The 13,789-nt window shown below is 38.1% G+C and overlaps 1 protein-coding gene across 5 annotated transcripts in view; it reads left to right on the top strand.

Moving 5' to 3' along the window:
- Positions 1 to 13,789, top strand: part of micu3a (mitochondrial calcium uptake family, member 3a) — a 45,097-nt gene that overhangs the window by 674 nt on the left and 30,634 nt on the right. For 4 of the 5 annotated variants that reach the window (XM_049472217.1, XM_049472216.1, XM_049472214.1 and 1 more), the window contains exons 1-5: positions 3,406 to 3,654; positions 5,300 to 5,447; positions 6,026 to 6,057; positions 6,477 to 6,555; positions 12,528 to 12,575. In XM_049472217.1, the coding sequence (XP_049328174.1) occupies positions 3,421 to 3,654; positions 5,300 to 5,447; positions 6,026 to 6,057; positions 6,477 to 6,555; positions 12,528 to 12,575 (541 nt within the window). In that variant the 5' untranslated portion in view covers positions 3,406 to 3,420. Of the gene's footprint in view, positions 1 to 3,405; positions 3,655 to 5,299; positions 5,448 to 6,025; positions 6,058 to 6,476; positions 6,556 to 12,527; positions 12,576 to 13,789 lie in introns of those variants that run through there. The other variant, XM_049472218.1, reaches the window with a different exon arrangement.

Below are 13,789 nucleotides of genomic sequence, written 5' to 3'. Positions count from 1 at the left end.
CACAGAATATAAATATTTAAAATACAGCTAAACTTAGACTTTTATACTTTTTTATTCAACCACATATGCTTAGCAAAACAATAAAATGAAATCAATAAAGTCCAAAGTTTTTAGAACATATATATATTTTTTTACATTAACTGATATAATAACAGGTTAAAAGTATAACATGATAAATAGTGACAACAAATCAAATGTGTAAAATAACTGTACAAAGTTGTATCTCTATAGGTCATACAGAATAAAATAAATTGGAGTTAAACGTTTTATCCTGATTTAGTTTATGGATATGAATTAATTTAAAAGTTAATATGATAAAATTAATTAATTAAAACATATTCACCTAATGGGATTGATTACTAAAGATAACTAAATCTGTAATATACATATCAGATAAAATTTATCTTTTTTTAAGTAAATATTGTCTCCAGCTATGCCTTCAAATGATATATGGAATGGACCATGTGGAATATCAGATTTAAACATTAAGGGGTTAAATACAGTGTTGTGTTTATGTGATTTTTTTTAAAAAAAGGTCCACAAATCAAAATATGTTTGTAAATACAAATGTTAAAAATACAAAATAAGTTGTAACACTAAATTTAGTTTGCAAACTGGAATGGGTTAATATGATGAAAAGCCTGCATCACAATAATACATGAATATTAATGGGTTGAGTACAGCAACTTACAATTGTAAAATCAAGTGTACAGTGTCAGATGTCCATGTTAACCCTGCATAATTAATTCTATTGCATGTATAGTTCTTGAACATGAATGGGTATTAACCCATTATATATTCATATAGCCGAACCCATTCACAGTTAATTGTTAGGTAAACATGCTGGTGAAAAGTATGTACACATATAAAACACTCACCTGCTTTATGAGCTCCTGCCAATTTACTGACTGATCAACTCATTGATCCTGAAACAGAACTGCAAAGAACCCACACTATACACACTGCATCAGAGTCTGGAGAGGAAGGGGTTAACCCCCCCCTTCATTCATGTACCGTGACACAGCTAAACCTCATTAAATAAGCCAGATGCAGCTGCACCTGTTAAAGCCCCTCCCACCCCTGCAGCTCTGATCAGAGACACTCCAAACCCGCCCTCCCAAAAATATAATAAACTCAATAAACCTGCAGATCGATCAGCTATGTGACGTGACATCACTGTTTTATGATTAATATGAATGATTATCTTATTAGAATTACAGGCTACAGGAGGGGGCAGATGTGAGACCATAAGGGCTTTACAGGAACTGTGGCCTATGTTCTTTCTTTGTGTCTTTTTTAATGTCTTTACTATATTTATATATTTATTTCTTAATGTATGCATATTTTTTTTCTTTTGTAGATTTCCTTACATACAGTATTTATGCTTGTATTCATTATTATGTATTGTATTTTTCTTTATTAATTTGTTTTTATTGTTTATTTGTTAGTTTGTATGCATGTTAACTTACATATTTATTAGTTGATTTGTTTGTTTTTTAAATGTTTATTTGCATGCATGCATCCATTTGTTTAATTATGTATACAATTATTTCTATATATACTTGTTTATTACTTGATTTATTTGTGCTTATTTAAAGTTTCTTTGTTTATTTGTTGCAGTGTATTTTTATATATTTGTTAGTAGTTTGTTATGTCTGCATGTTTTCTTATTTATTATTATGTTAATTTAGCTAATTATATGTATTGTATTTTATTTCTTTCATGCATTGTTTGGAAAGATGTTGTTTGAAAGATTGTAACAAAAAGGATTAAACAAAAAAGACAACAAAGACTGGACAAAAATACCAGACATAAAAGACTGGGCAAAAATGAACAAATCACGAATACTAGACAAAATAAGACCAGATAACAAAGATTAAACAAAAAAGAACAAAGAACAAACACTAGACAAAAAGGACCATACAACAAAGATTAGACAAAAAGCCCTGACAACAATGACTTGACATAAACGACCAGACAACAAAGACTAGACAAAAATGATCAAACAAACAAGATCAGGAACCAAAGACTAAACAACAAAAACTAGCCATCAAAGACAAAACCAAGACCAAATATCAAAGACTAGACAAAAAGACCAGGCATCAAATATTAGACAAAAAGGAGTAGGCAAAAAATACCAGGCAAATATGAGCAGACAAAAAATACCAGGACCAATAAATAAGGCAAGACTAAAAGAAGACAACAGGAAAAAAGACTAGACAAAAAGGCCTGACAATAAAGACAAGACAAAAAAGACCAAACAATAAAGATTAGATCAAACATTACCAACCATGAAAGACTAAACAGAAAGGACCAGACACAAAGATTAAAAAGACCATATAGATAAAATAGAAAAAAAAACAGAGCAAAAAAACCTAACAAAAAACAGACAAAAAAAAGGCTAAACAACAAAGACTGGGCAAAAATACCAGACAAAAAGGACTGGACAAAAAAGGCCAGACAAAAAAGACTACACAAAAAAGACCAAACATCAAAGACTAGACAAAACAAACAAGGCAACAAAGTATAGACAACAAAGATTGGACACAAAGGACCAGACATAAAAGATATGAAAACAAACACTATTTGAGACCAGACAAAACGTAGACCAGGCAAAAATAACCAAATCACAAAGTCTAGACAGCAAAGACATACAAAGTGTAAAGAACAAAGACTGTATAAAACAGACCAAGCCAAAAAGACAAAAGAAGAAAAAGGATTAGACAAAAAAAGGCCAGAACAAAAGTAGACAACAGAGACTAGACAAAAATGACCAGACCACACAAATTAGACAAAAAACATGAGAAAAAAAAACAAATACAAAGATTACAAACAAACACACAAAAGGACAAGACAACAAAGACCAGACAAAAATGACCAGATAAAACAATAAAAACTTGGCAAAAAGACCAAACATCAAAGATTAGACAAAAAACAGACAAGGACTAGACTAAAATACAATGATTAAAAAAAACTCAACAAAGACAGCAAAGAATAGATCAGACAAGACAAGGTCAGACAACAAAAATACACAAAAATGCCTGACACAAAGGCCAGACTCACAAACAAAAAGACCAGACAAAAATGCCCAAGCAAAAAAGACCAGATAAAAACGACAAGACAAAATTGATCAGACAGAAAAAAACTAGCAGTTCTCTCTATCTTTCTCTCTCTGTCTCTCTCTCTCTGTCTCTCTCTCTCTCTCACGCACACACACACACAGGTCCAGAATGTTCTTTCTTAAAGTAAGTATTTATTTTATATGTATATTGAGTGTGTAGTTCTGGTTGTGGTCTCGTGCGCTCGGTTGTGTGTGTTTGTGTGGCTTTAAATCTCGCGCTCCGCTGAGGTCGAGAGCGCGCTCATCTCGCGAGGCTGTGCAGGGAGCGCGCGCGCAGCAGCAGCAGTAGTAGTGCTGTCATGGCGGGCCTGCGAGGAGCTCGAGCGCTCTGGGGCAGAGTGGCGGGGAGCGCGAGCCGGGGCGGGCTGAGAACGGGCGCGTGCGTGGGGGCCGCGGCGCTGACGGGGGCGGGCGCGCTGTACCTGTGGAGTCAGCGGGGAGCGCGCGGGGCCGCGGAGCCACAGCGCTGGGGGGCACTGAGCCTACTTCCGTCCCTGCGCGCGCGAGGTCACGAGCACGAGCAGCAGGAGGAGGTGAGCACGGGCACGCGCACAGCCCACCAGGCCACGTGCACACACACACACACACACACTGTGTATACAAACAGAAATCAGCTGGATGAGCTATTAGATTAATATTGTTCTGTATTAATAGATGTGTATGTGTGTGTTTATATGTTTATTGATTGATTGTGCTGGTGCTATTGCGCTTGTGTGTGTTATCACATCAGTATATTCTTTATATTGTATTATTTATGCAGAGGAAAGAAAAAGAACATGAACTTTTTAAAAGATCATGATTTTCTGCAGAAATTTGTCATGAAATGTAATCTGATCTTCAGCCAAGTCAAAGGTATTGACAAATGTAATTTGCCTAAAATAATAACACAAATAAATGTAGCTGTGTATCAGTTGTGCACATCATTTGAGCATCTGGGCTCTGGTTCTTGTCAAACTAGAATCACGCATTTCAGATTTATACTGAATTTAAACCAAGGTTGTCTGTTATTTCAGTGTACTTAAAAAAACAGTTTAGTTTAATTGTCGTGCCTTCAAATAGCATATAATTACTTGTTTGTAACTAGCATAATTTATTTGCATAAAGGGTGATCACCATCAGTGATTTAACAAGGGGAATCTTTCCTTGGGCATTTGGTTAATATACAGATTAGTATTTTAATGTGTATTATATTTCATTCATTAAAATTTTTAATTGGTTAATTTGGTTAATTTTGGTAAATTGGTTAATTTCACACATATACTTTTTATTATTATTAGTAGTAGTAGTAGTATTAGTAGTAGTAAAAGTAGTGGCAAAGAAATTTTGAATTCATTTTGTAATTAAAACGTTATATCACTGCTGATCCCTTAAAATGATTTGTTTGTTGTAAAAACAATTCAAATTTTATTGATTTAGTTAAAAAACTCCACCTTCCATTTAGAGTAAGAAGGTGTGTAAAAACTATTTATACACCCAACCGACATGCAGATCCAGTTGTGAATACTTTGCTCTTTTGTGTGAGTGTGTTTAGAACATCCTTAGCTTGTGTGATGTAGAACCTGTTTAGGCGTAGGACTGTTCTGTGTCTGGATTATTCATACTAGATAAAAATGATTGTGATTATTACTGAAAAAGACTGTAAAAAGCTGGATTTAAATTACCTAAAATTACAGATCTTCCACAGATAAACAATCTGATTCATACTGCATTTGAATCATTGCAGTTATTATTGTCAGACTGTAAAAACTAGACATGCTTCAGATTCATACTGGATTAAAACCACCTAAATTTTTATCCCAGTTTCCTCCCAATTTACAAGGCCAGTTACCCAACCCACTCATTAGGACTCCCCTTATCACTAGTAATGCCCCAACACCAGGAGTATGAAGACTAGCACATGCCTCCTCCGATACATGTTAAGTCAGACTCCGCCTCTTTTCAAACTGCTGCTGATGCAGCATTGCTGAGGAGCTTCACAGCGCGTTCGGAGGAAAGCGCAGTCACTCGGTTCCGATACATCAGCTCACAGACGCAGCCTTGTGATGATCAACATCAGCAAAGTCAATTGTGCTCTCTCAGGGCTCCGGCAGCTGATGGCAAGCTACATGATCGGGATTCGAACCAGCCTTTTCCGCAGTCCTTATTTAACCTTTTTATGCTTTTTTCTTGTTGAAACAGGCTCAGTCATTTGCCTTTGAGGACATGGACGTCTCCATGTCGTCTCACGAGTACCGCTTTCGTCTCTTCAGCTCTGTGGAGTATGAGGGACAGCTGTACATGACCCCCCAGAACTTCATCGAGTCCGTCACCACCAGCCAACCACGGAGTGAGTGAACACACCCACGTGTTAGCTAGATTTTTGAGCTTTGCTCTTCTTCAGTGAACCCACCGTTTGATTCTGTAAAGAACCACTGAGTGTGAATATTAGTGAAGAACCTTTGCAACAAGTGTAACTTGAGACTCCTCCTACTTTAAGCAATAAGCTTTCTGACCATGTAGTGTGAAGATGGCCTCGGTGAACAGTGTGTCAACCCATTGGTTTTGTGAGGAAGTGTAGTTAATCTAGAAATACAAGCTCTTCCTTCCCTATCTCCTCCTTAACAATGCGTCCTTGGTAACACAAACCTGGCGACACATGTCTTGAAGGTGTGCTCACATTAAGGACAACTAAAGGCAACTAAATTTGCTGTGGAAGGTGTATTTTAATGTGTGTAATTTACTAAAGATACTAAAGAATATGCTCTAGCTCTTACAGCCTACAACCTATATAATACCCCCCTTTCTCTCTCTCTCTCTCTCTCTCTCTCTCCCTCCCTCCCTCTCTCTCTCTCTCTCTCTCTCTCTCTCTCTCTCTCTCTCCCTCCCTCCCTCTCTCTGTCTCTCTCTCTCTCTCCTCCTAACCAGATAAAAAACCATGGAGGTCCCTCACTAAACAGGTGTGGTAGAAAAGCATGCACTCCTATTTCTAACATGTAACACATTGAGTCGTTCAGAGTGGGTTTGCTGCAGGGATGCGCTGAATGTTTAACAAATAAAATTATCCATCCGAAGATGGCAATGGAAAAGTGAAAAAGACAGCATCTTGTGGTAAAACAATTAATTGGGCAACAATATTTGCTTTAATAACCTTCTCTTAGGGAACTACAGGCCTTCGGTTCAGGTGTCCACCTCCATCCACCACCACTCTGAACTGACTGTGATACTGAAGGAGCGTTTCACACAAAACCCACTCTAAATGACTTAAAATATTAATTTTTCAATTTCATGTATCCAAAAATTATTTTTTCTTTAAGTACCTTAAACTTTATTGTTGCCATAGTTCATATGTGTCTCATCTCCATTTTTCTTGGGACAGGAGCTGGAGAAGATCCTGGCAGACACTCCTCCAGTGTGGAAAGGAACGTCCAAGCTGTTCCGGAACCTTCGGGAGCGAGGTGACTCCCAAATTCCAAATAAAAATATTTTAGTCATTTAGAGCATTTACTTGCAGAAAATGAGAAATGTCTGAAATAACAAAAAAGATGCAGAACTTTCAGACCTCAAATAATGCAAAGAAAACAAGTTCATATTCATAAAGTTTTAAGAGTTCAGAAATCAATATTTGGTGGAATAACCCTGGTTTTTAATCACAGTTTCTTTTGCATCTTGGCATCATGTTCTTCTCCTCCACCAGTCTTACACACTGCTTTTGGATAACTTTATGCTGCTTTACTCCTGGTGCAAAAATTCAAGCAGTTCAGTTTGGTGGTTTGATGGTTTGTGATCATCCATCTTCCTCTTGGTTATATTCCAGAGGTTTTTAATTTGGTAAATTTAACACTACATTGGCACAACTCTGTAATAGGAAAAACCCTGTAAGTCGCTTTGAATAAGAGCGTCAGCTAAATGCCTTAAAGAATGGCAGGTTGATGTACCCCGACATTGTGTTGATTTCTTTGAAATGATGGAGAGCTCATCAATAACATATTTATTGTATAAGAAAATTCCATTGGACTCTGTGACATCAGACAAAAATGGTGTATAATGTAAGTGTACAGTGTGAGTCGGAGGCAGCCCTGCACTGAATGATTACTGCAGCGCTTCCGCTAATTCTGTATGCTAACCTGGAGGGTGGAAATTGAAATAACTAAAAAAAATAAATCAAATAAATAAATAAAAGCGTGACTCGAAGTAAGACCATTGAGAAGAGAGCTGCAATTAAAGCATTTGCTCGCACGGAGTTTGTAACAGCCCGTGGCGACCCAGCCAGCTAATTCCCCACGGTGATAATTATACGCTAGCTCCGCGCTGGCTGTAACCGCAGCGGGACGGCTAAAAATAACCCGCCTGAATTCTGCTCTTCCCCGACTCTTCCTCATAACAATTATCCTTTTAAAAGCAGCGTTGTGATTTGGCAGCGGCGGTGTATTAACTCGTTAGCTTGACTGATGTTGAGCCACAGAATGTGTGCGGATCCTTGTGTACGCGGCGCTAGCGCGGCGTCTGATTAGCGGGCTGTAGTAAATGATAGAGATTTGATGCTAATTGGAGCGAGGGATGCAAACCTGGAAGCTAGTGCTCGCGTGAGGGTCTCCGGAGAGAGGTTTCTAGGGAAGGCGAACGCTGTGGTGGTTCTGCAGGAAGCAGGGAAAGTTTTTAACCCTTTAAGCGCTGGGCTAGCATGACCGGAGTGACCTGTTGTTGAGAAGGTTGCAGGTTGTTTGTGGGAAAGATTTTTCCAGATGCGTACTCTTTTAAAATAGGAATTTTAAAGCAGAAAATGTATTTTCTTAGTTTAGTGGCTTTTACAGTTGCTTCTTGTTTAGTAACACCTCTATATACATAAATATAGGTTCTATGGGAAGGCAAATGCTGGGGTGGTTCTGCAGGAACCGCTTTGTTAGCTTAACTAGCATAAATTGTAAAGGCCTGTAACTCAAGTTACAGCTTGTTTGTGGTAAAGAGGGTGATCAGACATTTAATTTTTTCTCAGATTTAAAATTTTCTGTATATTTCATTCCTTTTTTGGGGGAATTTTAAATAGTAAAAATAGAATTTGATTTTAACTTGACCTTTACATTAGTTTTTGCTTTCACAATAACCTAATGTTCAGTAGCTCATATACAGATACCGTATTTTAGGGGCTAAAAATAATAAGGCGCAGTGATGTATTATAAGTTCTGTGATGCAAAACTTTGTTTGTTTGTTTTTTTTACTGTTTTTAGCTAAAGGAAAATTCATACTCTTCTCATTTTTCTCATATATATATATATACTAAAGACAGATTATATCTGTCCAGTATGATTTATTTTACTTTAATCCTGGATATATGGAGATTTATATATGGAGTGCATTATTATTAGTATCATAACATTCTGGATCATTGAAGTCTGTTACAAATCTGATTAAATTCTTGTATTTTTTTAATATCTCAATTAAGAGTGTGCTATGTCATATCGTATGCTATCATAAAATGTTATTTTCATTTCTATTGCAGTAGTGTATTCTTGAAATATAATTTTGTCATATCGGTAAGAATATCGTTATCACAAAAATACCATGAAATATTGTGATATCAATAATGCTTTTCCAAGCAATTTTCCACTATTCCTATTGGTCCATTTTTGTGTGAGAACTATGTGTTAAAGACCCAAAGCTCAAGAAGCTGGACACTAGGCATGGTGACCTTGGGTTGCCCCAGAGCAGCTGAATTTACTAATCCACATAGGGGTGTCTGGATACTTCTGGACACGTGTTGGTGTGTGTACGTCTGGAATGCTGTCCGTGTCTGCTCTACGTGCAAAAGCATGCGAGGACTTTCCTTTATTTGACTACCTGGAGGGTCATTCAGATGAAACATCATTTTAAACAGACTTTAGAAATGACGAACGGTTTGGTTATAAAAAGCAGAGATGTTGAAATCATCGCTAAGAGACAGTTCTCCTCACGAGGAAACGATCTGTCCCTCACTATTGCGGCTGCAGAATTGCAGAATGAGTGGAATGTGAGGCGAGGTAGAAAAAAAAAAAGAACTGTAATTTACTGTCAATATAATAAGCTCTTCAGAGTGCACAATATCTTCAGCTGGATGTTCCTCTTCGGCATTCGTTAATGTCCGCGACAGAGACCAAACGGAGACCACAGACGACCTAGACTCAACCGGGTTAGCCCGGTCGAGCAGCAGAGGAATCTGCTACAACACGCTTCACAGAAAACCACCAATGGATGCGTAAATGTTCACTAAAATATACTATTCCCTGTTTGGTCGCAATTGAAAGATGCAAGCTCATCTAATTTTTGTTTCAAGCAACAAGACAGAGAGTCCACACTGAAAAAAGTACATTGCATTTAATAAAGTAGCTGTTTGTCCACTGCCGCGCACTGTAATTACACTTTGGGCTCGTGTTTCCAAGTGGAAGCAAGTGGAAATGGAGGAGCTACTGAACACGATGTCACGTGACTGAGAAAGCAAAAAAAAAGGATATAACTTTATGATGTTATTTTATGACCAAATTTTAAAAAAATTATGCTACTGATATAATAATATGGTAAAGACATAATATTTTCATAATTCTCTTCTAAAATGCAATGAGCCTGTACTGCATTTTTGCACTATAAGGCGCACTTACAATCCAGTAAACAATAACAATAACAAGTTAGTGCGCCTTATTATCCGGTAAGCCTTATGTGTGAATTCTACCAGTCAGTTTGTAAGTAGCAGTAAAGTCTCTCCGCTGAAGTAAAGAGTTATACAGGAGTTTCCGTGAAGTTTCTCCAGCACCAAGGCTGGAGCAGCATTAGCATTAGCCACTAACACACTTAACGCTAGCTTTTTAACTGTTTAGTGGTGAGTATATCAGACTGTAGCCTGCATGTTTACTTTGTTAAAACAAGCTACGTGGGACAAACTGCTGGCTTATAGCACCCTGGCTTACACTCAGAGTTCCTCAGTGTAGGGCTAACCACAGCGAAATGCTAATGCTGCTGCACCTAGGTTTAGTAAAAATCTGGAAATCTAAGCTTACTGTAAATAAATGGAAGCGCTTTACTCTTTCAAATAAACAGATTTCAGAAGAGAAATCTGTGTAGATTAACATCCAGCACTCGTTTCACTTAAAAAAAAAGCTTTGCTTAACTTAGTTAAAGCGGTGAGACCTGCTGAATTAGATGGAAAACATGGCAACACCCCTGTTCCTTACTAGTGTCTCATAATGCGCCTTATAATCTAGTGCGTTTTATGTATGAAAATAGACCAGAAAATAGACGTTCATTGATAGTCCGCCTTATAAACCCTAATCCTGGTAATTATTCAGAACTTTAAGTCATTGAAATCGTAATAAAAAAACATGATTAAATATTATATATAAACAAAGCAGAATAAAAAAGTTGAATAGGTTCTGCTGGCCAAGTAAATATAATAGGTACTAATAAGGTCAGTAGAAATGATTGAGGTTACCTCAATAATTTGGTTAAGGGCCAACAATAAATCGATAACGTAATTAACGTGACAGGCATAGTAGATCTTGTGTAGAAATCACTGTTGAAAAGGATCGTGTGTATGTGTGTGTGTATGTGTGTGTGTGTGTGTGTGTGTGTGAAGAGCAGATTTGTGAAAGCTCAATGAAGTAAATGAACCTCGCTGGAGGTGTCCGGTTGTTCTCCTGCAGGCGTAAAGCAGTTCTTCCTAAACACTCGGCTCGCTCACGCAGAACTGTCTGGAGATCTGCTTCTGTTCACACACACACACACACACACACGAGAGAGAGAGAGAGAGAGAGAGAGAGTGCCTTCAGCAACTGGGAAAGGGGTAAAGCATCCCCCTCAGCCCTCCTCCACTCGCTTAAAAAAGAGAGAAACGTCCTGAGGAGTTTCCATCTCCCCTTTCCTTTTATCTCAAAATCAAAATTGAAGAATCTCTGCTGCTCCAACATCTAAACTTTCGCAGATTCAATCTGCATCATGTTTATCGTATTTACTGAATGTAGCAAAAGTATTAGGACACCTGCTGATGTATTATTTCTTCTACAGTCAGGGCCAGGAGTTCTCAGACTGTCCACAACAAAAAAATAAACATAATTGCTCACAAGATAATTTTTATGATACTGTAGGATTTTAATCCATTGCGGCGTAATTTATTACCAATGCTTTTCTTGGTGACTGTGGTCCTAGCTGCCTTGAGATCATTAAGAACTTCTCCACGTGTAATTTTAGGCTGATCTCTCACTTTCCTCATGATCAATGATACCCCAAGATGTGAGCTTTTGCATGGAGGTTTTTTTGTAGCTCATTCCTGCCTTGTGCAGGTCTTGTCCCTGACATCCTAAGAAAGCTCTTTGGAAATCTCTTGGAACATGTTGTAGAGGATGACTGAGTCTGACTGATTAATTCAGTATGTGGACAGGAGATATCATGATTTGATTGTTTAAAACGGATAAAAAAAAATTACAAATATATTACGGATTTTTAACACTATGAGGCACAACTAAAACCCTTTAATTTTTCCCAAAATCTGCTGCTAACCCTGGCTAGCACTGCTGGAGCAGCATTAGCATTAGAGGCTAAACATGCTAGCTCTTTCTTCGCTCAAAGGTGAATATTATTGGACTGTAGCCTGCGTGTTTACCGTGTTAACACAAGCTACGTGGGACAGACCGCTAGCAAATATTATCCTGGCTTGACCGATTCCTTAGTGTAGAGCTGTGGGGCTAGCGATTAGCTGCTAATGCTAATGTTAATGCTCGAACCTTAGTGCTGGAGAAGTTTGGAATCTAAGCTTACTGTAAATAAATAAACAGTTTTCAGGAGAGAAATGTGTCTAGATTAACATCCAGCGCTGGTTTGACTGAATTATTGAGTTTTTTTCATTGCAGTTTTGTTTATTTAGCTTAGCGTTGCTTAACTTAGTTAGCTACCCCCCACCACCACCCAGCGGCCAGATCTGCTGATGCGATACGATATGGCACACCCCCAGCGTGAAGTTTATGGAATATTTACACTTTGTGCACATGAAGGGTGGCAGTTGGAGGGTTGGAGGTGCCACCCCGTCCCCCCGGGTGTGTGGGCCAAACGAAGGCCAGTCGCCGAGCCCGGCTCGTCCCGCAGAGGCACCTTTTTAGATCTTATCGTCATGAAAGGAGGGATTACTCATGGTCCCGCCGAGGAGAGGAGCAAAAGTTCCGCCGCAACTCCATCTCCCTCTTTGGGCCCCCCGAGCTTTGAAAATCAGTAAACATTTTAATCCGGCCTTCAGACGGCCCGCCGGCCCGACTCTCCGGGTTTAGACGGCGCTCAGGAGAGAAGACGGAGCGAGGGATGGAGAGCAGAGCGGGCCGGAGAGCCATTTGTGACTGGGGGGGTGTAGGGGGGTTTGTTAGTGTGTTACTGTACATTAGCAGAATGAATGTGACCCTTTGATCTTCTCTTGCAGGACTCATCGCTTATACAGAGTATCTCTTCCTGCTCTGCATCCTGACAAGTGAGTATTAACCTCTCACTCTCTCTCTCTCTCTCTCTCTCTCTCTCTCTTACTCTGTCAATTTCTGTTCCTCTTTTTGCTGTTTTTCTCTCTCTCTCTCTCTCTCACTCACTTTGTCTCTGTCTCTCTCGCACAGTTTTTCCTCTCTCTCAATCCCACCAGGCCTCATTTCCTATTTTTAAATCATGCCCAAAGCCCGGCCTTATCGCGCTACAAGTTTGCTGACTAGGCCCACCCAGACGATCCAAACACACAGAGAGAGAGAGAGAGAGAGAGAGAGAGAGCGAGAGAGAGAGAGAGAGAGAGAGAGAGAGAGAGACTTTAGACACAGAGAGATGGGATGAGGAAGTAAGACTTAATTTAAAAGGTAAATGTGAAGAAAGCTGGCTTTAGTTTCTTAATATAAACAAAATTGTCTGCATTTATTTATTTTTTAAAGCAAATTATTTACAATATTTCTTTTGAAAAAGCAAATTTAAAAGTAAAGTAATCTTTTTACAAGTGTACAAATTTTTTCTAAGCAAAATTGTCCAAAAAATAAGCAAAAATAATAAATGTATCTTTGAAAGGCAGTAAAAAAAAATTCTTATTTTCTTGTTTAGGTAACAACCTGATTACTCAAAACGTAGTATAGTGTTTACACCAAGATAGAAAAACTTGTTAACTGATTCGGACCAGACAAAGCCGTGTGTTTTCTTCTGTTCCCCTGAAAGCGTATACATTTACAGCTCTGGGAAAAAATAAGAGAGCACTTAAAAATGATGAGTTTCTTTGATTTTACCAAATTGAAAAGCTCTGGAATATAATCAAGAGGAAGATGGATGATCACAAGCCATCAAACCACCAAACTGAACTGCTTGAATTTTTGCACCAGGAGTAAAGCAGCATGAAGTTATCCAAAAGCAGTGTGTAAGACTGGTGGAGGAGAACATGATGCCAAGATGCATAAAAAAACTATGATTAAAAAACAAGATTATTCCACCAAATATTGATTTCTGAACTCTTAAAACTTTATGAATATAACGTTTTTGGCAAATAAATGCTCTAAATGAGAATATTTTTATTTGGAATTTGGGAAAAATGTTATCAGTAGTTTATAGAATAAAACAAAAATGTTCATTTTACTCAAATATAAACCTATAAATAGCAAAATCAGAGAAGCTGATTCAGAAACTGAAGTGCTCTCTTATTTTGTTTTCAGAGCTGTATATATG

Source organism: Astyanax mexicanus, chromosome 25, assembly GCF_023375975.1.
Source record: "Astyanax mexicanus isolate ESR-SI-001 chromosome 25, AstMex3_surface, whole genome shotgun sequence".
NCBI classification, from domain to species: Eukaryota; Metazoa; Chordata; class Actinopteri; order Characiformes; family Acestrorhamphidae; genus Astyanax; species Astyanax mexicanus.
Note: the sequence above shows the minus strand (reverse complement) of the source record. Positions and strands in the feature narration are given on the sequence as shown.